Genomic DNA, 25,798 nt, shown 5'->3' with positions numbered 1-25,798 from the left:
TTTAGACTCTTATACAAATACAAACTTATTTTGATTAAAAGAATACAATTAGCATATGAATATATGAAAATATTTGAGCACTTAATGCATGCATTCCATTATTTTCACTCCACTAAATAGTTTTTTTAATCTGTTAAAATTAGACAATTTTAACATGAACATCGATTGAAAAATTAGCAAACCAATTCTTTGATTAATAAAATAACAATTTTGGTTAAATAACTCACTTATTTATTCTTTGACAAGCAGAGTGTCAAGGATTTATATCAATTGATTTTTTTTTAAAAATTATTGACACAAATCAACTGATTTTTAAAAAATCATTAATTAAAATCTAAAAAAAAAACTCTACTCTAACATTTTTTTTTTAAATTTAAATATAGCTTTTGTTAATACATGTTACTTAAGAAAAGCCTATAGTTTAAGTTTAAACTAGTAAAAAATGTCTACGGGAGGGAAATATGATCCACTTTGGTTATATTTTCATGATAATTTTGAAGTAGATAAGATAGGTAAAATAAGAAATCAAGTAACATAGTAAAATAAAAAACCAATCAGTGGTGGAAAAGGCTGCCAAGCTGACATTTTTGTTCAACAAATAACAAATAGATTCTTGAAAAAGAAGCGACAAAACAAATTTAAACAATAAATAAAAATGAATATTATTGTTATTGCATGTGATCAATATTTCTGTAAAGCTGTATTTCTAAAACCTTTCCTATGAAATTTGTAATAAAATAAGTCATTATATGATTTGTCAATACTGTTGCTATGCTCTTGAAATTATCATCTACTTAAAAAAAAATACTTTAGGTAGTTATTTCATTATCTACGTGCTAAGCAAATATTTTATTTTCAAATTTAAAAAATATGATTCCCTTTAAAAGTATATGTATGAATTTATTTTTTAAAAAATGTAATTTAAATCAAAATCTTATCTAAATAAAATTTGAAAAAAAAAAACAACAGATTTTCTTATACCCTGTTGACAAGTAAAAATTATAATTTTTAAATTGATAATTTATAAATTGCAACACACAATTAGCTTAAATATTATCCACTTGAGGGTTTTGTTAAAATATTTTGTCTTAGTTATAATAACTAAAAACAGTAATCTAGGTTACAGAATGACAGCTATTACACTGTCTATTGTTACCAGGACAATGAGAGACAGCGAAATGAAATAAACGAAACAAGCAGCCACTAAAACATTTAAGTACACAAAAAAGAAAAATAATAAGGCTAAAATGAGGGTTTATAAAAATCATAAGATTCTTATACAACATATTTTTAAAAAAGACATAATCAATCGTAAGATTCTCACTTGTAAACATAAATGGTAAGGTCATATTGATAACAAAGCTATAACAGTTTGCTTAAAATTAATCAAAACAGAATTGCTACTGCACATTGCAAAAAAAAAAGTGCAAAATAATTTTTATGACTTTTGTATCTCAACTCAATTGGTATAAAATAGTAATTCTCACATGTAAATATGGATCAATGCTGACAGAAAAACAATTATTACTAACTAAACATATATTTTACATTTTTACAGTAGCCAGTTTTCTAGCATTATCTTTTTTAACAACTTTTCTATCATTCTTGAATTTAATATAATTATTAAGTAATATGTTACTCATAGTTTTAATACAGGAATTCAACAAAATACTTACAGGCTTACTGCAAACACAAAGAGCTTCATAATATATTTCGTCTAGCAGTTTTTCATTGGATAACTCACATAACAGTTGCCGTTGCTTAGGCACTTTTAAAAATGCATCCTCATAATTAGCACTGATGCAAGTTTGAAAAATTTTAAAAACTGCCAGACATATATTGAAAGTGAAGTCACTTGGCCATAAAAGACAACCTCGATCAAGTGATGAAAGATATTGTTTTATATCGCCGGAAGCTTGAAACGAAAGTTCTTTATCGATTGTCAATTGATTTTTGCAATCAATGCACCCGTTCAAAGCTTTTCTAGCAACATAACCACCTATGTACATTAGTACATTTAAATTTTCCTCACTAACTTGGACCATTTCAGATAAGAAAAGAATATCTAAAAAAAATTCTTAAGATATTGCTGTTGAACTTTTCATCTTAGTCGCATCCTTAACAGCCTCCAAAAATGACTCTATTTGAAATGTCCCCAACTTATTAGATTTTAAAGTCATCAAACTCAGAAGCTTGAGTTTTCGCCCAGACTCCAGCACTTGAGAAACACCAATGTGGTAATTTCCACCACTCTTATTGGCTGAATCTTGCTTCAATACAGTCTGTTTGAAATTTACCAAGTAATACATAGCTAGGTTTATGCTCTGTGGTGTGCCTCGGTAACCGTCCAGTCCCCAAGTATGTGCCTCGACAACCATCCTGTCCACTCCAAAACGAACTGAAGTGAGGTAAACCCAGCCGGCTTAACCGGTTGAAAACCCCCTCATGCTCACTTCCAAACTGACTCGCATGGAGAGAGGACGCGTTCCTCAAACCTTCTTTACAATTATTTAAATTCTTTACAATGTAAGTTTTCATTATATGTTTTTGTTGCACATTAAATTTTCCTTAACTTAAGATTTTTTATTCTTCATTTTTTATTTGTAATTAACTAGATCAAATAATTTTTAATAACACAATTTAAATATAGCATGTTATTCTTGACTTTAAAGCACACACGTGCTATAATTGGTAGACCCGGACTTAAACTTTAAGTTGATTCTTTATTTAATCGGAACTTTCCTAGCAATATAATGATATTAAATCTATTAGCAATATGTTTATTTTAATTTTATTCATATTCCTTTTTAAGTTCAAAATTTTGTATGTTATACCCACGTATTTGTGTCTGATTTTGTGGTAGTACTGTGCGCGTTTTTTTATCTTCTGGATTAGTGTTTATATAGCGTTAAAAAAAATTATAAATATTTTACCTTTATTCTATTTATTGTTTTGATTTTTTTTGGTCAAAAAATGCCGGAAAACGAACAGCCAGGAAACGTGGTGAATGAAGGAGCTTTAGTTAACATTCAAATTTCTCGCGTAGCAATTAAACCACCTCCGTTTTGGAAAAGCAATCCCGTGTTATGGTTTTCACAGTTAGAATCGCAATTTTCAATTTCTCAAATTTCTACCGACGCTACCAAATTTCATCACGTTGTAGCGGCTATTGAATCTGATATACTTAACTCTGTTTAGGATTTAGTTTTAAACCCACCTACTGCAAACAAATATACAGCTTCAAAAAATCGCTTAATTAGTATTTTTTCAGCGAGTGAAGCTTCTAAAATTAGAACACTTTTGCAAGGACTAGAGTTAGGTGATCAACGTCCCTCCTATTTGTGATGCTCGAAGGCGAGAACATGCAGGATCTCATCTTAGCGAAAACATTCTTAAATCGCTGTTGTTAGCCAGATTGCCTCAAAATATACAAGCTATTCTTGATGCGTCAAACGAAAATTTAACTCAATTAGCTGCAATGGCTGATAAGATTATTGAACTCGCTAGCCTTATCCAAATAAATTCTGCTGAATCAGTTGTAACTAGCGTTAATCCTTCACTTTATGATCAAATTTCTGAACTTACTAAACAAATTAATGAACTAAAAACTAGTTTTCAGGAAGCTCAGCAAAATAGACAAGGACGTGAGCGAACTAATACCTATCGGGGTAATAGAAATCATAGTAGGTCCCGTTCTAGACAAAATTATTACCGTGAACCACAGAATAATATGTGTTTTTATCACACTAACTTTGGAGATAGAGCTAGAAAATGCAAACCCCCATGTACTTTTCAAAATTCGGGAAACAAACAGGGCAGTCACTCCAGGCCATGAGTGGTGAACGCCATATTGATCGTATTTATTTGGCCGATCCCTATACGAAATTAAAATTTTTGATAGACACAGGCGCAGATGTTTCAGTCATTCCGAAATTTTGTTCAAAAGCTAATTATCCAGAAACTTTGGTACTATATGCTGCAAATGGTTCTAAAATCCAAACATATGGTACTAAATTAATAAATCTTGGTTTAAATTTAAGCAGGAAATTTTCTTGGAACTTTATTATAGCCGATGTAACTCAGGCAATCATTGGAGTTGATTTTTTAAATCATTTTGATTTACTGGTCGATGTTCGTAACAACTGTTTAATTTATAAATTAAATAATTTAAAATCAACTGGTTTCTCCTCAAGCAAATCAACTCAAATTATAGAAATTACTCCAGTTCTAAATGACTCACCTTTTCAGCAAATTTTAAATGAATTTCCATCGTTGACAAATCCTTCAATAGTAAATAAATTAAATTCCGAGTCGCTGGTTTATCACCATATTGAGGCTCTCGGACAACCTGTTTATGCGAAACCCAGAAGACTCTCACCAGATATCCTTGAGGCAGCAAAGAAAGAATTTGAGTATTTGTTAGAACAGGGAATTATTCGTCCATCAAAAAGCCCTTGGGCTAGTCGGCTTCACATGGTAAAGAAAGCAAATGGTGATTGGAGGCCATGTGGGGATTATCGTCGTGTTAATGCAATAACCGTCCCCGACCGATACCCCGTTCAACATATCCAAGATTGTACGCAACAATTTGAGAGCATGACGATATTTTCAACTCTAGATTTAACCCGCGCGTACCATCAAATTCCTGTTTTTCCTGGGGATATTCCGAAAACAGCTGTTACAACGCCATTTGGCCTCTTTGAATATGTATATATGCCCTTTGGGTTAAGAAACGCTGGTCAAACTTTTCAAAGGTATATACATCAAGTTTTGCCAGGGTTTAATTTTTGTATCCCATATTTTGACGATTTGTTTATCGCATCCAAAAATGCAGATGAACACAGAGCACATTTAAGACAAATTTTCACAAGCCTTGAAGAACACGGGTTGAAACTTAACCCTTCAAAATGTGTTCTCGGTAAACCGCAAGTTTCATTTTTAGGGTGCTTAATTACACCATCAGGGATTAAACCTTTACTTGAAAAAGTAAAAACGATAACTGATTATCCCCAACCAAGAAATATTGCGGAGCTTCGCAGATTTTTAGCAATGATTAATTTTTATCGGCGTTTTTTACCAAATGCAGCTCAAACCCAAGCCCCATTACACGATTTTTTGAAAAACTCCAAGAAAAATGATAAAACTTTGATCCCTTGGAACGATGTCGCTGTGGAAGCATTTAATAAATGTAAACTTAATTTAGCCAATTCTGCTACTTTGTCATATTTTTCTCCTAATCATAATTTATCAATAATGGTAGATGCATCAGATTCAGCCATAGGTTCTGTGTTGCAATCCCACACACCATCTGGCATTCACCCAATAGCATTTCATTCCCGTAAATTAACCGCAACAGAAAAAAACTACAGCACTTATGATAGGGAGTTATTAGCCATTTTCTGTACAATAAAACATTTCAGATATATTTTAGAAGCCCGACAGTTTATTATATTTACAGATCATCGCCCTTTAATTTTCGCTTTCAATAGAGAATCCGAATCTTGTTCTCCACGCCAACTTCGGCAGTTAGACTTTATCGCACAGTTCAGTACAGATATCAGACGCATTTCCGGTTCGAATAACACTGTTGCGGATGCTCTTTCTAGAATAAAAGCAATTAACCTTTCCACAACTGACCTTAAAAGCTTAGCCGATTGTCAAAAGACTGATGAGGAACTCAAAATTTTAATCTCTTCTAATAACTTATCAATAAATTTAAAACCTTTTAAAATGGGAAATAATCTCGAAATCTTCTGCGATGTCAGTAAGGAAAAAGTACGACCTTATATACCCAAGAAACTTCGCCATGAAGTATTCTGCTCATTGCACAACTTGTCGCACCCTGGTATACGCGCTACCAAGCCCCTAGTGCAAGATCGATTCATCTGGCCGTCCATGCCGAAAGACGTAGCAGAATGGACTCGTTCCTGCCTGAATTGCCAACGAAACAAAGTCCAAAGACACTCTGTAAGTCCATTACAGCCTTTCAACCTACCTTCTGAGAGATTCCAGCACGTGCATATCGACTTAGTTGGACCCCTTCCACCTTCTGATGGCTTTAACTATTTGCTGACGTGTGTTGATCGCTACACTAGGTGGCCGGAGGCCATCCCTCTCAGTGACGTCTCAGCGGAAACAGTATCCAAGGCCTTCATCGCTCATTGGGTATCTCGCTTTGGAGTGCCTGCTATCTTGACTACAGACCAAGGCCGACAATTTCAATCTCATCTCTTCTCCTGCCTGAAGTCTATGTTTGGAATACAGCGAATTCGCACAACCCCCTACCATCCTTCTTCAAACGGTATGGTTGAACGGTTCCACCGTTCTCTGAAGCAAGATTTTCGGTGCCACAACACCAAATGGACTGAATCTTTACCAGTAGTTTTACTAGGACTGCGAACTTGCTTCAAGGAGGATCTCAATGCATCTTGTGTTGAGATGGTCTATGGACAAACTGTCGTCTTACCTGGAGAGTTCTTTGAGCCCCCTTCCGATGCTCCAAGTGATCCTTCAACTTATATTTGTTACGGTGTAACTTACTCTGTGTATACAATTCTGCCACTTTAAATTTAAGTCTGCATCCTTCGGGAAGTAGAATACTGTAGTATACTGCTCACCTCTATAATTTGAACGGCATTTTGGGACACAACATGTGCGAGGCATCTAAGAAGGAAAAAAAATCAAATATTCAAATTTACAGCATTTGAATTAAATTACACTCAATACACAAAAACTGTTGATTTCCAAGTTACAAACGATGTGAGAATTATTTAAAATATTTGTACTCGAATACACACCTTTTCATTAGCTAAATTACATATAAGCAGACTCGTATGAAACCAAAAGCTTTCTGCGCACACAGATGTTGGGCCAAAAACTTTTTCCATCATGGTGTCAAACAAAAGATTTTAAAGCGTAATAAAATACTTATAAAAGCACTATTTATTGTATTAACACAAAGCACTATTTCAGATATCAATTGAAAATTTAAAAAAAAAAATAAAAGCTATTAATTAATGAAAGGAATTGATGAATTCTAATGGAAATGAAAACAAAATATATTTCATTACTGACTGTCAGCATGGGCATAAATTGAATCTCAAATTATTAATATTCATAAGCTCAAAAAATTTTAAAACAAAGAGAGATTTTTTTTAAACATGAGCTATTAGTGAAAGGAAATGTTTTTCTTATGTATCACATTGGCTTGCCTATGCGAGTGATGGGTAAGATTTCTTTCCAAGTATGAGAGGAAAAGTTAATTTCTTCAAAAATAAGTACATTTTTGTTTATATATTATGATTATTATTTTTTAAGACTTCAATATATTACGAAAAATCAATTAGTCAATATATATTGTAATAAGCTTTTTTTTGTTTGTGAGCAATCAGAAAGTTTTCTGACAATTGCAGCCTCTATTGATTTGCAACTTATCCATTAATATAATTTAAAATGTAGGGAATTCTTTTAAAATAACCTATAGGGTAATTTGCTAACCCATTCACATTCTTGTAGTAATTTATGTACAGTTAAGATAATTTACTTGAAGAGAAGTTTACTAACAATATAGTATAATTCCATCGACTTATTAGGCTAATGGAGCATTTTGTTAGAGCATTAGTTTAATTATACATTTAGGTTTGAAGCACATGTTCCAATCAAGTTTGATACAAAACTAAGTTTGCATCTATCCGTGCTCAAAATAAATATTGTTAAAAATAAAATCGAATTTCTTCTAGAAGAAATTTGAACTGTGAAAATAGTTCGTAAACTTTTGGAAAATCGTTTAAAACCGACAGTAATTTCATGGATAAATATTTGGTGATTGAACAATATAAACTTAAATACACACAAGCAAGAAAAAAATTGATAACTAACTTACCTTTAAATTCTTAGAATAAATCCAATACGGTCCACATGGGAAGAACAGTTAGTGGTCTAAAAAAGACAACTACGGAATAAATTAATCCGTCTAATATCAAAAACTAGAATTCGGATGTGTAACTTCAATTACAGTTACTCTGAAATGCAATTTAATCACAATTTAATTCTTTAAAGAAAAGTAATCAGAGTAAACAAACCACAACTTTATATAAGGTCGCAAGTTCACAGTGAGAATTCTTGCACTCCCTATGTGACGTCACACGCACCGGAAAATGTAAACATTACGGCTTGTCACCCTATGACAGTATGGAGTGGGTAATGTTGCTCGCCTCCGCGACATTGGTTCACTGCTGTTAAAGGAAAAAAAAAATGGAGTTATTTGGCACGTGGTTAAAAATAGCGTTAAAATAGCTTACATGCATTAATTCATACCAAATTTTATAATAATTACGAGTACAGATGAATATTGAAATATATATATATATATATATATATATATTTATTAAAAATCAAATTGATAATAATAAATATTCGTAATAAATATTATTTTTTAATACTGCACTCCTTTTTTTTACTATTAATCTGTTACCATTGTGAAATTCTAATTTATTTGTATTTTAAAATACTCTAATTAGCATTGTACTTTTAATTAAATATTAATTCTGCATTTTCAATCTTGCCTCGAAAATTGAACTGGAAGAAAAGTGGTAAGAAAGTTCATGCTAGCAACAAAGGAAAAATAGTTTGTATAATGTGATAAATGATAAATACTTTATGAAATACGAAAATAGTATTAAATCTGAATTCCAAATAAATAAAAGTTAAAAACAGGATAAAAACAGAAAAATTCAAAATACTGTTTAATTTTTTTATATATGATATTTTCCACTTTTTTTTAATGATATATATATAATAAAATGCATCGAACATCTGAAGATACAGATTTGAATGAATGGATCTTGCAAATGTGAACTTTCATAAATTAAAGACAGTCAACTTTATTAATAGAAAACAATTTAAATAACAGCAATTATAGACTGTATGAGCAATAAATTATTTCGTAAATATTTTTTATAAAAGAGGTACAGAATGCTATGAAATTAATTATTCACAAATGTTTTGAAACAAAATTATACATCAAAAAAACTGAAACATGGATATAAATGTATTATATTAAAATAAAATGTTAAAACTTCAATATGAGATTTGAAAAAATTCTAAAACTCTTTGCAGATATAATATATCACCACATGCTTGACAAAGATTCAAGCATGGAATCAGATTTTTTTAATATTCTGTAATCATCCACACTTAACACCTTTAATTTAAAAAAAAATTTTTGACAAATAATTCAAATGAATAGTATTTTATTTAAAAACGCTGAAAAACAGTTAATTTAATTGGAATGTTTATATAACACATTCTAAATAAAAGTATTTTAAAAATAAAAACAACAAAGTATATCTACTTACCAAAAAGTAAAACAGCGTCTTCTTCAGAAATACCGCGTCCCGCAGTGGACTGATCGCTAAGACACGGTTCCCAGCAGATCACCGAAGTCAAGCATCACTGTCTGCGGTCAGTGTGCGGGTGGGTGAACACTTGGATCAGTCTGCGTAGGGACCGAGGGTGTGCGGCATTGGTCCTCGTTAAACTGTGCTACCGTGAAGTGCTCGACTTCGCGCGCAGGTCGTCGGGCTACCGAAGCGGGGGTGCCATCCCCTCCGCAGAGGATCAAAATTGTGATGGCATGTCTTCGGATCATCCTCCGGGATGTTTCCCAGACCGTCGCCAATAGCCCATTGTGCAGCTCTAGTGCGACGTAAATTAACAACAACAACAACATCAGAAATACCGCTGTGAACTAAAAGTTGTATTAATTCTTCTAAATTCAAAATATTAAGTGACATATTCTCCAGAAAAAAATTAAGCGCAAAATAAAAGCGAAGACATAATCTATTTTGATCACAGAACATAACAATTTTATTTAGATTTATTATCGTTTGCTTTTTAAAATAAAACGATAGAAATTGCAGCTTATAACTCGCACACAATTAAATAATAAGTAAATCACTCAAGTTTGAGCGAAAAGCACTCAAATATTGCTTAAATAAATACCACTCAAGTTTGAGTGAAGGCAAAGCAAGAATTTCTCTCAAATAAAGGTGTATTTCACTCAATTTGAGTTAAAAAAATATCACTCTTTTTTGAGTAGGGGAAATCACTCTTTCATTTTAAGAGAGTAGTATAACTATTTTAATGTAACTCTTATTTCAATAAAATTTAGAGCAAATCAATTCCTAAACAAAATAAGGATTTCTTATTTTTCAGACCCAAATAGAATTTTGCCATTTCAGAATAACTAACTCAAATCAGAATTTCAGAAAATTTTAATGAGAATTATTTGGATGCTTGACAACCGAAGAAATTTTAACATATATAAATGTTCCCGGAAATTTGATGACAATAATTTAATTTAATCCCACCCTGCCCCATCCGGGGAAGTCTGGAAATGCACATCTTATCAGTAGAAGAATCGAACAAAGGAGGCCTTCAAATAAAACAACCCCAAGAGTGACCCTGCGTCGCACGGGTGTAAATGCACAGATGTGCTGTTTTCAGATCTCCAATAGAAGAATGGTCCGTAATATACACTGGTGTAAGAAATTACGATTTTAATGAAATTTGATATGTACATACATAGATACAATACGAAGCAAATAACCATTCAACAATTGTAATACACGCGCATGATAAGGCGTAACTCTTGTTGGAGTCCGAAGGTATGAAATTGCCACAGGAAATGATAAACTGCCTTATTTCAAGTATGGAATAACGCTGCAAGGACTGTATATCTGCAAGAGGATATCACACCACCTATTAACCCAATTTTTTGTTTGTTTTATTTTGTTTATTCAGCAACCGCTGTTTCATACCTTCCGACTTCAACGAGTGTTATGCACGATCATGCTTGTATATTACAATTGTTGAATGGATATTTGTTTTGTATTGTATCAAATGTATGTACATATAAAATTTCATTAAAACCAGTCCAGTAGTTTTAGAGAAAATCGACCAAGTCAACAAATTTTCTTAATTTCTTACATCAGTGTAAATTATAGATGTTAGGCCAAGAAAATAACATTTGGAACCTAATATACGAACATGTATTGTAAATGATGGTGTCCACATGAAACGTTTACATCATTAACTAAGCGGTAAATAGTTAGCAAAGTTCCCAAAGCAGCAAGAAAACAAATGTCATTTACATAGCACCAAAACTAAATATACAATGAACATAGCATTATAAAAACCGCACCAGGTGACCAAGTAATTATAAAAACCAGAAAACAGTTAAATATTAAAACACACCTATTAATAGCCTTGCCTTGTATTGAATGAAAAGATTTATTGGAGTCCCACAAACATAGACCGAAGTTAAGCATCACTGGAAACATCAGATGATAATAATAAAGGTAATGAGATGGAACCTTTTTTATCTTAATTTTGACTCGTGTTACTGAAGACATGCAAACATTTTAAATGTAGCGGCACGGAAAAAAGAGGCTTATTATCAACCAAAATAAACATAAAATTTTGAAAACAATTTAATTACATATTCGAAAACAATAGCGAACTAGAAGAGATTAACAGTTCTACGTATTTTAGAAGTATAATTAACGACAAAAGAGAAACTGATGAAAATAAACTAAATAGATTAAATTAAGCCCGAAGCAATTATTCTATTCTCAATAAATTCTGGAAAAATATAACAAATTCAACAAAATTAGAATCTTCAAAACTAATATTAAATGTATCATGGCGCTACCATGAAAATAACACGAAAAACATCCTATTAACAACAGTTTAAGAAAAATCTTGAGTATCAAGTAGTTTCATAAAGTTAACAGCGCAGCAATCCCTAAAAAAGCGAAACTGAAAACTAAAAAACGTAAATTGATTGGTCATGTTCTGGAAATTTTAAAATGAAACAAGTTTTTGATTGGAATTCGCAAGAAAATGGGAAAAGAGAAAAACCTAAATATACTTGGAGCTAGTTAAGTGAAACAATAAGAAAAACATGGGGAGAGGCAAAATATCTGGCAACAAATACAGTGAAATGAAGAGAGCTATGCTCCAATTTGCAATGAGAGCCGTGATGACGTAAAATTAGGGTTCCACTGTAATACCACCCCGAGCAGTGGTGGCTCAGGGTATAGAGAATTCGCCTTCCAATGAGGTGAACCGGGTTCGAATCTCTGTAATGGTTGGTCGATACGAATTCCGCATCGGGCTTGCACCGACCACAGTGCTAGCATAAAATATCCTCAGTGGTAGGTAGATAATGGGTTAGAGTCCTCTTATCGCCAGGTTTACCGCGGGAAGCTTTCGTGATTTTCTTCTCCATGTAACGCCTATCAAAAAGTATAAATAGTTCTATCAAAAAGTCCTCCATCAAGGCACATTTCTTCCAGGAGTTATCTTCTGGATGGGGTTCAAAATTACGGATTTGAACATTAGTAGTCCCAAAAATCGGATCGGCTGTTTAAATACGGTAATGAAATAAAATATAATTTGGACTGAAAAGGTAATTAGATTGGATTCAAAAGTCCAACAGTCATGAGTCTGATAACAGAAGAAATGTTATCCTATATAAATGATGTCGATCGTTTACATTTCAGGGCAATAAAAGCATTTATATTATTATAAAAGTGGATGATACTATATTTAAATAACTCCTTAAAATGATTTAGTTGTATACCACACCCATTAATACCCTCACATTGTATTTAATGAAATTTAAATAGTAAAAATCTGCGTCAAGATTTATTGGAAACAATAAGTCGCACAATGGAAGTAAAACGTGGTCTCAAATAGATTACCAAAGTTAAACATCACTGGCTGTGGTCAGTGAATCGGTAGGTGACCATTTTGACCTACCTACCGAATAATCAAATGCTTAATCAAATAGAAACCAAGAGTACGCGGTATCGGTTCTGGTTAAACTGTTCTACTGTAAAATGATTCACTTCACGCACAGTTCGTTAAGCTACTAAAGCGGAATAACCATCCTCTCTGCAGAGGATCAAAATTGTAGTAGCGTTTCTTTCGAATCATCCTCCGGACCGTCGCCAATAGCCCATTGAGTAGCTCTAATACCACATAAATAAAGCACAACAACTGCCATTATTAAGAACAATGAAAAGATTTTTAAAAATGAAAATTTGCCTTCCTAAATCAAAATTCTTGATGGTTCCATCCAAAAATTTTGATGGTTTATGTTAGTTTCAGTGTGACCCATTATGGTCCAACATCATTTGATACAAACTAAAGCAAACAACGTTAAAGAGCACAAAAATATTTATAAAATACAGACAGCTGTTTCGGAAGCTCAAAGGGCAACCTTCATCAGTGCAACATTTGATAGTCACCATCATCCAACATTTTGTATTCATGGTTTTTGATATGCTAACAAACTTCCATCAATCTACGAAATTCACTTTAAAACTTTGATGGTTAACCATCAAGAGAAGTTTGACTATCATGGACCAACAATCCATGATGATCCGTGATGATCCATGATGGTTCCAACTATACATTTTCATGAACGTTTAATGGGAATTCTTGTTGGTTTTTAGGAATATACCATCAAAACAATTAGGTTTTTTATATTGGACCATCATAAATCAGTCCAAATTCCTACTTTGAGATAATGGTTGTTCATGATCATACCAACATTTGATTTCTAGGATATTATGATGGAAATTCGTAATGGTACAACAATGCATTTATAAACTGCTGTTTGTAGAAAATGCAACACCATGAAGGAATCATCAGAATCAAATGAAATTCGCAGCAAATGTCAATTATAGGATATTATGCAAATTAATAAAGTTTCAGAACCATCGCGCGTGCGTGGCGCGCGCAGCGCCCTCTGAATTGATGCTGAAAGCGTACAAATAAAGTGCTGTAGCGGGACGTTGAAAATAGTCTATGATTATTTGTTAGTGGCAAACGTTTAGTGAGACCTGAGTATGCCTCCACGACGGAAGAATAAGAAATTCAAGCAACTTACGGAGTTTGAACGAGGGAGGATAATCGGCCTTCGAGAAGGAGGATTTTCCTATCGCGCAATAGCAGCTCGTATGCAGCGGAACAGTTCCACAGTGATGCGAGTTTGGAAGCAGTGGACCGACGAGCACCGAACAACTCGAAAAACAGGCACTGGACGACAGAAGGTGACGTCAGAGCGCGATGATCGACACCTGCTTCGCATGGCGGTGAATGATCGCACAGCTTCCTCCAGGCAGCTGGCAGCACATTGGTCTACTGCTACAGGTGTACAATTGTCGGCTTCGTCAATTCGTCGTCGTCTGCTGCGCCGTGGATTGCGTGCAAGGGTGCCATTATACAGGATTCCCCTCACGGCGGATCATCGACGGCTGCGTCGGCAGTGGGCTCTTGAGCACAGAGACTGGCGAGCTGATTGGCACCAAGTTGTCTTTTCAGATGAATCACGCTTCAATTTGTGGACCCATGATGGCCGTGTTCATGTTAGACGTTATGCCGGTCAACGCTGCCTTCCTGAGTGTATTATTGAACGACATAGTGGTCGAACACCCGGAGTTATGGTCTGGGGTGCGATTTCGTATCATGGACGATCCAATTTGATACGAATTGAGGGTAATCTCAATAGCAACAGATACGTCCGTGAAGTGCTACAGTCCGAAGTCGTTCCTTTCCTTCAAGGCATCCCTGGAGCTATCTTTCAGCAGGATAATGCACGCCCACATGTTGCGCGGACTGTTAGAGACTTCTGTTCAGCACAACGCATGCAACTTCTTCCTTGGCCTGCTTATTCGCCGGATATGTCGCCTATTGAGCACGTGTGGGATATGGTTGGTCGGCGTCTCACTCGTGATCCGCGTCCTGCAGTTTCCAAAGACGAACTTTGGTTGCGCATACAAGCGATATGGAATTCTCTTCCTCAAGCAGATATTCAACATCTGTTTGACTCCATGCCACGTCGTATAGCAGCACTTATTGCAGCGCGTGGTGGCTGCACCAAATACTGATTTCGGACGCTTAATTTGTTTCTTTTGTTTTGAAAATTTCATCATTTATTTGTATCAGTACAAGTCGTTTCTGCATTAAATTTCATTTGATTCTGATGATTCTTTCATGGTGTTGCATTTTCTACAAACAGCAGTTTATGATGGTTTGATAATAACTCTTCTTGGTTTAGCAGGAATTTACCATCAAAACAATTTGGGCTTTTTTTGTGTTGGCCTATCATAAATCAGTTCAAATTCCTACATTGGGGTGATGGTGGTTCATGATAGTTACAGCATTTGATTTCTAAGAAACTATGATGGTAGTTTCTGATGGTTTAACATGAACAAATCATCAAAACAAGCTGCTATTCTTATGTTGGACCATCATAAATCAGTCCGAATTCTTAGATTGGTGTGATGGTTACTTATGTTGGTTACCATCAAAAAATATAATGTACATGAAGATTATTGATGGTTACAATCAAAATTATGTTGGATTATCAATGGAAAACTATCTAAAATTTTGGAGTCTTTCCTTCCTATTGTTGACTTTTCTGAGATTTTTATTAATTAGACTGTGAGACATTTCTCTTTCGGTTCGTTTAATGAAATCCTCTAAATGATGACCATGGATTTGATGGTATAACTTATTTATTTCATGAATCTGGGTTAAATAATTATTTACAATAAATTATTAAAATATACATGAACGGCAGAATATAATATTCCAGAGCGCTACTACTCCCTTCTCGTTCAGACATTCTCTCTCATAGTCCAGCTAATACTAACTAAAAAAACCTCTTTCGCACAAGAAAAAGTCCTTCGCTCCACCCCCAATGTAGGGGACGACACTTCTAGTGTCCTTCATCCTCTGACTCTCAGGTCAAGGAGTCAATCAAATGCGTGGGAGAGGAATCAGGATCAAGACATAAACCGACTTTTATTAATTTTTAATGTTCACAATTGAAGAATTATATTTTTAAAAATATATTTGTACGAACTATTGAAATTGTGCGAAACCAATAACATATATTACACGTATATCAATATCTGCAGTCGTGCATATAAAAACCTCTTATTGCAACAGGATTGTTTAGTGACTTTTCATGAACCATTTGAAATGATACATTGAATGTCTCTATAATTAAATTTGCCTCTGAGTTTTACTCTTTTGATTCGAGAATTTATGAAAGAGGTGACTTATAAATAATTTATTTAATGTAATAATTCAATCAAATTAATAATTTAAACCATAAATAAAATGAGTGAAAAGTCTCCTATAATGAGTTAAAATGTTTACCTTCTGAGGGCAACTTGAGCAGCCATTAATTTCTGTCGTTCAACTACAAAAAGACATGGGTGACACTGACACTCTTTCCAACGACAATAACGCTTGTGACCTTTCAGACGGGATACAACGCCATGAATTTTACATTTAGCACATTTTGGTTTTCTTAACTGTCTTTCCTCCATCTATGGAACCTAAATATAATTATTGATTCAATACTTAGGTTGATATTTGATAGTTAGAACATTTAAAGATTAAAAATATAAATAAATATATTATTTCTCATTTTACGGTATTTAGTTCAATTCTGTTCACTGTGACGTATGGAACCAAGAATCGGTCAAGAATGGGGATGTAAGTCCTTTGCCAGAGGATGGGATTATTTGATTTTCACCAAGGAAGGCTCAATTGTATTCGAGACATATTTTTAAATTAAAACATAAAAAATTATCTTTTTTTTTTTAAATTGTAAATTAAATTATACGAATATTGAGTGAAAAATTTGTAATTTCAGAAAGTGTCACCTTCTTTTAGAAAAGTGAGGGGGCTCCCTCCGACCCCCTGATTCCACGGTCCCTGCTTATAATCGCGCATAAGTCTCATCGGTCCTATGAAACAGTTCTGTAATGAGACTCCTGGATATATCCTAACAATTCCTTAAAGGAGGAAGAGATTTTATTCCTTAACTGTCTGAGAGAAAACTATTTTAAATGTTATGGTCGATTTAATTAATCAGTTAATATCGCTAGTTATTATTCATAACAAACCAAGCGAGCCGATTAAGGCGAATAATCTATCAGAATTGATCACATTTACTATAACTGGGTTCCATATCGCGCCTTGCGTTAGTATTGAAAAATAACTTAGAACGTCCCCGTTTCAAAGCATTTTAGAAGACGAATTTCCTCAAAATAAAGCATCTAAGAACACTGTTTTAGATATACATACATAGTATTAATAATCACTACTGAAATTTTCAACTCATTTGACTATAGATTTTCAATTCGCTTGAGCAAAGGTAATTTCCCGAACAAGCAGTTATAGTTTGTCTATAGAAAGAACTCCCCTCGCCACAAAGTATGACATTGTCTACAGCTATGGAGACTAGAAATAGAGCAAAGGGGAGTTTCTCCCTCTGATATATTATTATATTTATATAAATTACATATATTTGGTCCCAGAAAACAGCCAAGCAAATGAATATTTTAAGATAACACATAGACTAATTCAAGAGAGGAATTTTCAGCTGTTGCAAAGCAACCTAGTTCAGACTATAGAAAAAAAAATTTAAATAATGTTCTGCCATTGCTTCTATAGGTGTATTTATTAATAGTTAATAACAATCATAGTTTCTAGGCGATAGACAATTTTTCAGCTGATTTCTGAGTAAAGATTTTCTTTTTAATCTCCTTCGAAAAGAAAATCGATTTATAAATTATTTATGATTTTCTAAGCTTTTAAAATACATGAACTTTACCGTGAATACATGAACTTTTTACGTGATATTATTTGAGTTTTTTATGTTGTTCATTTGCAGGAGGATTTCATACTAAAATCCAATTTACTTAACCTATTATAACTACATACAAAATTTTAGGGATAATCATTTTTACAGCACTGAATAGAGTCTTCTAGACTAAAAAGTTTAAAAAAACAACAACAAAAAAGTGCCTGAAAAACTGTAGATTGTATAGTAATTCTAAAGCACATTCACAAGGTTTTATATAATTTACGTTATTTCTTTTTTCTATAACTGAAGGAATTACTGAATATTAAGTGGCATTTTAAAAACATTGAAATGTGCTATGTTCGAGAATAACAAATTAAAAAAACATTGCCTATTGTAGGATTCATTATTTAAACAATTTCTTCATTCTGCTAGATATTCAGGTTACATGGCTTTCTTTGGATAATGATGATTTGCAAATGGCATCCTCATGTTTCGATACATTCTGAAACTTATTTTCGCAAATTCATCATAAAATGTCACACAACATGTTCTTCAATTACGAAAAGCTAAATTTCTCACCAAATACCACTTGTACTATGCTTTCTTTGCTTTCTTATATATATATCTGATACGATACTCTCCTTTTAAACAGAGTTCGTAAGTTCCTTAAGATACTGAAATGGAGGCACAAAAACTTAAATCATAAAACATTTAATTTCATTAACTAGAAATATCTGGTCTCAAAGTTTTAATTTAAAGTTAAAGTTTGATTTTTTAGTTACAATATTGATTCTGCGGTTCTCTTACTTTTTTTTACCCTAGATTGCCTGAGGAAGTCATTTTGACTGCTTTTTAATTTCAATTAGAAAAACAATGATGTTTATAATGACACAATTTCTTAGAATTTTGTGACTTTTTGTACAAAATATAATTTTTTTATTGTAAATATTTACGAATAACTTGTTATGTAACTGTAAATAATATAAAAAATATTTAGAAATTAATTTAAAAAAACAATTTTTGCACATTTTTTATTCTTTTTTAACCCAGTCATTTTGACTGCTTATGGGCAATATAGGCATATACTAAATTTCAGTCTTTCTAGTGTTAAAGACCACGTGAATCCTGTAAAAATACACTGCTCAAAACAATTGAAGGATATTGTAAGTCTTGTAAAAAATAACGGTATATGTAATTTTTTGTGTGTGCGCAAAATGGAAGAAGAAAGTCACAAATGCAAATGTTTCTTATTTTCAAATTTCACAGAATGCAAATTTTATGTTTGACGTTGAAGACGACTCTTTAGCCACCGCGAATTTTATTTGGCTTTCAATTTAATGTAAAACAAAGTGGAAAAGAATGATCGACATTCTGTAAGAGCGTTGTTTTGATAATTGCGATGTCTCAACGAAATCAAATGACCGAATCAGAAGCTTGGAGAGTTGTTGACTGGTTAGAGGGGAGCAAACACTAGCCCAAGTAGCAGAAGTCATTCGAGTTTAAGAAAGTGTGATTTTCAGGATCTGGAACCATTTTTATTTTTTTTTTTTTTTTTGGAGACTGGAAATGCAGACCGAAGATTAGGGCAAGAGAGTAGACGCGCAACAACGCCCAATGAAGATCGTTATTTAACGCTAACGGCTCGGAGAATATGAATGCCACTGTTCTGCAACGACTCCTTCGCTCGATTATTGGTACCACAGTCTCGACACAAACTGTCCGAAACCGCCTTTACGCTGTAGATCTGTATGTTCACAGACCAATGGTGTGTGTCATATTAACAGCAAGGTACCGTCGCACCAGCAGGGAGTGGCTAAAAGAGCATATGAACTGGAGGAGAAATCAATGGCGCAATATCTTCTTTCTCTGACGAGTCCCGTTTTTCTGTTCATTCTGATAATAGGCGTATTTTCATCTGGAGGAAACGTGGCACTAGAAACCAGAAACCATCCTGCCTTCGTGCACGAAAGTTTAAGATTTGGTGGTGGGAGAGTGATGGTCTGTGCTCGAATCTCCATTGGTGGGAGCACCGATCTCGATATTATTCGAATTGGAACTCTGACCGGTAGCCGATATAGGGATGAGATTCTGAGACATATTTTAGTCCCTTAAGCTGCAACAATTAGAGATGACTTCATGTAAATGGGCAACAATTGCATGCCACATCATGCTAACTTGGTGAATTTCCTTTTGGAGGAAGGAATCATACGAATGGATTGGCCAGAGTGTTCTCCGGACATGAATCCAATCGAGTATGTTTAGGACATTCTAGGCAGACGAATTGCTGGACGCCTACCACCCCACAAACTCTCCAGTAACTAGAAAGAGCTCTTCTGGTGGAGTGTGATAGAATACCCCATCTTCGCATTATTAACTTCATTAACTCAATGCCTTAAAGGTGTTGAATGTTGCTGGCTGTCTGGAGTAACCCCTAATAAAGCCTATTTTCTTCTAAGAAAATACCTTTTTTTATTCGTAAATATTTATAGCTATACATATATATATATATATATATATATATATATATATATATATATATATATATATATATATATATATATATATATATATATATATATATATATATATATATATATATATATATATATATATATATATATATATATATATATATATATATATATATATATATATATATATATATATATATATAAATATTTATATATTGTATTTCATCCTTTTGTACCTAAATGCTCAATACAACGCATTTTTTTTCGCGAAACTAATGTCATTTTTATCTCATATAGCCTAGTACGTCTGTCGATAATGTATCAATCATTCAAACAATTCTCCAGGTGTAGGATCAACCCTCAATATCCTTTAATTGCTTTGAGCATTGTATTAAAATGCATATGTTTACTTTTACGAGCATAAAGTCTTTCAAACAAATGATCAAGACCCAAATGTAGAACAGTATAATTGATGATATAAACTTCACTGTCTGCAAAAAATGTGAAAAGGGTAATAAAAGTTGACATGTTTCAAGTGTTCAAATATAAGAACCCGTTCTCAAGACTCGTCAGGCATGAATGACTTGTGACGTCAATTATTGGACACTCAAAACATGCTAACTATATATCATATATTTTTTTAATTAATGAAGCTTTAATCTTTTCGATTCAGTTTCTTGGGATTATTCATTTAGTGACATAGTATATTAAATTACTTCACACGATATTAAAAAAAGTTTTACGTTATATAAGAGAAACAGTTACAAGGGCAATTATTTTAAACAAGTTCAAGTTTCCCTCATACTCGAAATTATTTGAAAATGTATTTTTTATTTATGGATTCCAAATTTTATTCTAGATATATTTTAGCGTATTCTTTAGACGTAGTTTGATAGAGTTTATTTTTACACCCTTATTTGCTTAAAACTATTAAATAATTTGCTTAAATAAAATATTCAAGCCATATGATTTAATGCATTTATATTATAATAGTAAACAGGGCTTCCATCGCATATCCTTAACATTGATACCGCTATCATTAAATTAATGGAATAAGCTTAGATATATAATAATAGTTGAATTGTTTCTCGTTATAGCTTTCAGGGAATAATATGTTTCGTTCAAACAGATTTCAATTTTGGAAACAACGAATGAAGTACTTTGTACAACTAAATAAAATTCTTTTCACAACACTAAAATATTTTATTTTCTTCATATATAGAGAGAACAGTCGGCAAAGAATTCTGTTAGGTTAAAAAACATTTCGCCAAAAAAATAACGAATTCTAAAAGAAATAAAAATAAACAACTTAAAAAATAAAATTGCTGTTGCCAGCCGTAAAATTTTTTGAAAGTTAACTTAGCAACATAAATCAAAATGACATACAAGTGCAGCTAGATCAAAATTATGGTACCTGAGAGCTGGGCGTAACACTCCCTCCTTTTGATTAACTATAACATCAAAATATTAATCAAAACAATCAGTCAAACTTACTATATGCACTACCAACAAATTAGAGTTATGACAATTAGAGTTATAAGAGTTCTGAAGGAGACTATTCAGTTAAAAAATCTGGTCGGAATCTTTACAGTTCTGCAACTCCTTGTTATGACTCTTCGAGTCGAGGAATCAGTTACTGAAACGTTTCCCTCAGGAGATTCCGCTATATCCACCGGACAAGACATCTCAAGAGGAAAAATTCTTTGAACTGGTCGAACCAGCTCTCCGGTAGAGGCTTTAAGACGAGCTACTCTGATGTGCCCATCTTTTCCTACGTAGGTTTCCGTCACTCTTCCCATTGGCCAGAGAACCTTCTTTTCACCTTCAGTTTCAATTGGGACGATATCTCCCACAGCTATTCGTTGATTACCTTTAACCTTGGACGGACGCATTACTAATTTTCAAGGTATTCGTCCCTAAATTGCTTTCTTAAAGCTTCCCTTAGATTTTATTTATAACGAAATCTTCTCTTTAGGTTTACTCTGTCGATATTATCCAGGTCTGGAACACCCACCTCTGTTAACTCACCTAAGAACAATGCAGGTGTCAATGGAATCAGGTCATAGGAATCTTCGGAAACATACGTTAGGGATTTTGAGTTTACAGTACCTTCACAACCAATAAGAACACTTTGTAGTTCTTCGTGATTCAATGAAGATCTACCTAAAACTTTTCTCAAAAGGGTCTTGATCAGCTTCACCATGATTTCCCCAAACCCTCCCCACCATAGAGCAGCAGGGGGACTGAAGTACCACTGAATTCAATCTATTGAAGATTCTATCTCGATAGCGTTCCTATCTATAGATTTGAATAGGTTGTCGGCTCCCACGAAGTTTGTTCCATTGTCACTATAGATGACCTTTGGTCTTCCCCTTCGGTAAAGAATCTTCGAAGAGCCAAGAAAAAAACCATATGTGGAAAGTGACTGTATCAGTTCTAGATGGATGGCGCGGTACACAGCACATGTGAAGAGGATGACCCACGCTTTCGATAGGTTATTAAAAATTAGGGGGCCACATAGGTCGACTCCCCTGATTTCAAAAGGAGACGCATATCTGACTCTATTTTCTGGTAAGACCACAGGAACAGTTTGTATTGGTCTGGCTTCGTGTCTCTTGCACCTTATACTTCAGTTCAGTACATTTCTAATTGCGTTTTTGCTCTTGATTATCCAAAGCGTTTCTCTTAGTTTAGACATCAATGCATTTAAACCAGCATGGCACATTTTCAGATGCAAATCCAAAATTATGCAGTCAACAAGATCATGCTTGCTAGGTAGTAGAATAGGAGATATAAAATCAGCATCGTCTTTCCTTTCTGTCAACTTGATTTTGACGCGTAGTAGGCCTTCCTCATCTTTAAACACAGATATTGTTTTGAGCCTGTCAATGTCTCCTGGGGCAAAAACCACTTGCTGAACTAGTTTTGCCTACCTTTTTTCGGCTATCACCAATTCAGACACTTTCAGTTCACCAGTTTTTCTCTCTTCTTTCTTGAGCTGTGAATTGCTTGTGAATCCACGCTATCATTCGTAGAATCTTCGAATATATAGAAAAGTAGGAGAAAATCCATGAAAGATCTGCATTAATGCCGCAAGTTGAGACTGTTAAATATTGCCGTTGGTCAGATATTATTTCTTCTCTGTCGAAGTTAGGATTCAATTGAGACCCGTCTTCTATAGTCAATTGGTTGCAATTGGTCAGAAAACCACCAGACTTTGACCGTTCTTTTACGATTTCCTCATCACTGTGGACATCAATCTCTGTGGTAATATTCCAAGTTGAGATAGGTTCTTTCAACCAGGCTGGACCCTCCCACCATTTCATAACTTTCCAGAGGACGTTTTAGAAGAACATCCTCTGAAAGGAAGGTCTGCCGGGTTCAATTTTCCTGCAACATGGCGCCAGGAGGAGAAGTCGCTCAATTTTCTTATTTCATCTATGCGATTCCTAACGAAAACTGAGCAATTTTCTGCTTTGGTTATCCAAGCGAGAACTGTTGTGGAATCGCTCCAAAAATATTTCTTGATATTCTTCCAGTCGAGAGCTTGTACAACTAATTGTGAGAGTCTAGCTCCCATCAAGGCAGCAGTTAACTCCAGCCTTGGTACTCTTCTTTGAGTGACGTAATACGAGACTTCGCCTACACAAAACTGATTTTAACGCCATTTTTTTCTTCAATCCTTAAGAAAACCACAGCTGAATTAGCCTCTTTACCGGCATCGCAAAATGTATGTAAGGAACACTTCTCTAGACATTCTGAATTAACTTTAATCCACCTGGGCATCTCAATTTCTTCCAATATTTTCAATTCTGCATACCACTGAAGAAACTCTTTTTTCAGATCTTCTCTAATCTCTTCATCCCAAGCAACACCCATCACCCATGCCTTTTGTAGTATTAACTTTGGGCACAGCATGACTGGAGTGGTAAACCCAATGGGATCGAAAATGTGATGAGCGATAGACAGAATAGATCGTTTAATGACTTTTTCCATATTAATTTCTTTTAACCAACTCATATTTACCTTGAGGGTGTCTTCAACTTTATTCAATTTTAAACCTAATATAGTTGATTCTGTGAGCGAGTCTTTGCAATGAGAGTTTTCCCAACTTCTCAACTCAAAATTCCCTTTTTTCATCAATTCAATAGATTTTTGCTTAAAGTCTTCCATTTCAAATGGAGTATTTACACTAGTTAAAGAATTGTCGACATAGAAACTCTGCAACAGCCTTTTCTTGAAATCTTCATCGTTATCATGATCATTTCGTATATGATACCTGATGACATATGCCAAAAGAAAAGGACTACTCGTAACTCCGAAGACAACTCTTGCATGTCGAAATATTTTACACTTTTTGTCCTCCTCATTTTGCCACCATAAGAACCTTAAAAAATCTCTATCTTCTTTGGTGACACTTAATTGTGGAAACACTCTTCTCACATCTGAAGAAATACCAATACTTCTTTCTCTAAAACGCAATAAGACATACGGGATAAGTTCGATTAAGTTGGGACGGCTGTGTAAACAGTCGTTAAGGAAGTGTGTTCTTTCATACATGCAGAAGCATTGAATACCGGCCTTATTGGGGTGGTGCTGCTTTCTTTTATTACAGCTCTATGTGGCAAGTAATTTCCTGGTAAGTCAGTTTCATTAGAACAGGGATTCTTAACCTGTGGTTCATGAACCCCTAAGGGGTCCATGAGTTATATTTTGGGGGTCCGCTGACTACTCCTAATTTTTAAAACGTTTGGAAGCCTACCCATTGCTTGTAAAGCGAGCTATGGCAGCTATAATTCCGTTTGCTACAGTGTATCTTTGCAGAGAGGGATTTTCCACACTTGTGACAATAGAAACATAATATCCAAATCGATTGAATGTTGAACATGATAGGCACGTTGCTTTGTCGAAAACCATCACCTAATTCAATTTATTAATTAAGGTAAAGGAAAAGCAGCAGCAACCTTCACATTAAAAATTTTAATTTTAAAAATTTTGTATACTATTAAAATAATAAAATTAAATGTTCTCTAATAATTGATGTTTTTTACAATTATTTTTTTCACAGGGGGGTGGTCCGTGACTTCTTAAGTCCGTGAAGACCTTTTCATAATCATCATAAATATTCTTCGATTTCAATTGAACTGTGGTCCGCTCTAATCTCCTCTTTGTCAAGTTAAAGTCATTGGATAAGAAAGATTCGTTTTCCTGCCATGGTAAACGGACTTCGTACCTTCCTTGATCATTGACCTTTACCGTCTTTAGAAAATGTTCCTGTGCTTCAAAATCAGTTTCCCTTTTCAATTTCTTCTCAATGGGATCTTTGATTCCTATTAAATCTAATCTCCACAAATCGGCCATCTCAGCTTCTTTTACGAAAAGTGATATCACTGACATGGCGATACTTTCGGTACCAGGCTTATGATGAGGTACCTTTCCCATTAAGGTCCATCCAATATTTGTTTCGGTTGCAACCATGCCATTTGTCAAAAACTTTTGCTGTCCAGTCAATAACTTGCCTATCATGTCTGCTCCTACGAGTATTTGTACTTGTTCATAAGTCTGGCTAACATCATTTAAACAAATTTTTACACTCTTAAGTTCCTTCAGCCATGGACCTCTGTTTACAAGTAATATCTTCTCACAAATA

The 25,798-nt window shown here is 33.9% G+C and overlaps 1 protein-coding gene across 1 annotated transcript in view; it reads right to left on the bottom strand.

The window, feature by feature from the left end:
- LOC139427045 (doublesex- and mab-3-related transcription factor 2) overlaps positions 1–25,798 on the bottom strand; it is a 70,039-nt gene that overhangs the window by 19,644 nt on the left and 24,597 nt on the right. Inside the window, exon 2 of the mRNA XM_071187528.2 lies at positions 16,240–16,421. Within this exon, the coding sequence (XP_071043629.1) occupies positions 16,240–16,412 (173 nt within the window). The 5' untranslated portion in view covers positions 16,413–16,421. The remainder of the gene's footprint in view (positions 1–16,239; positions 16,422–25,798) is intronic.

This window comes from Parasteatoda tepidariorum, chromosome 11 (assembly GCF_982258835.1).
Source record: "Parasteatoda tepidariorum strain Cologne lab strain chromosome 11, Ptep-v5.0, whole genome shotgun sequence".
In the NCBI taxonomy this organism is placed as follows: Eukaryota; Metazoa; Arthropoda; class Arachnida; order Araneae; family Theridiidae; genus Parasteatoda; species Parasteatoda tepidariorum.
The sequence above is the reverse complement of the archived record's forward strand: the minus strand, read 5'-3'. Positions and strand labels throughout refer to the sequence as shown.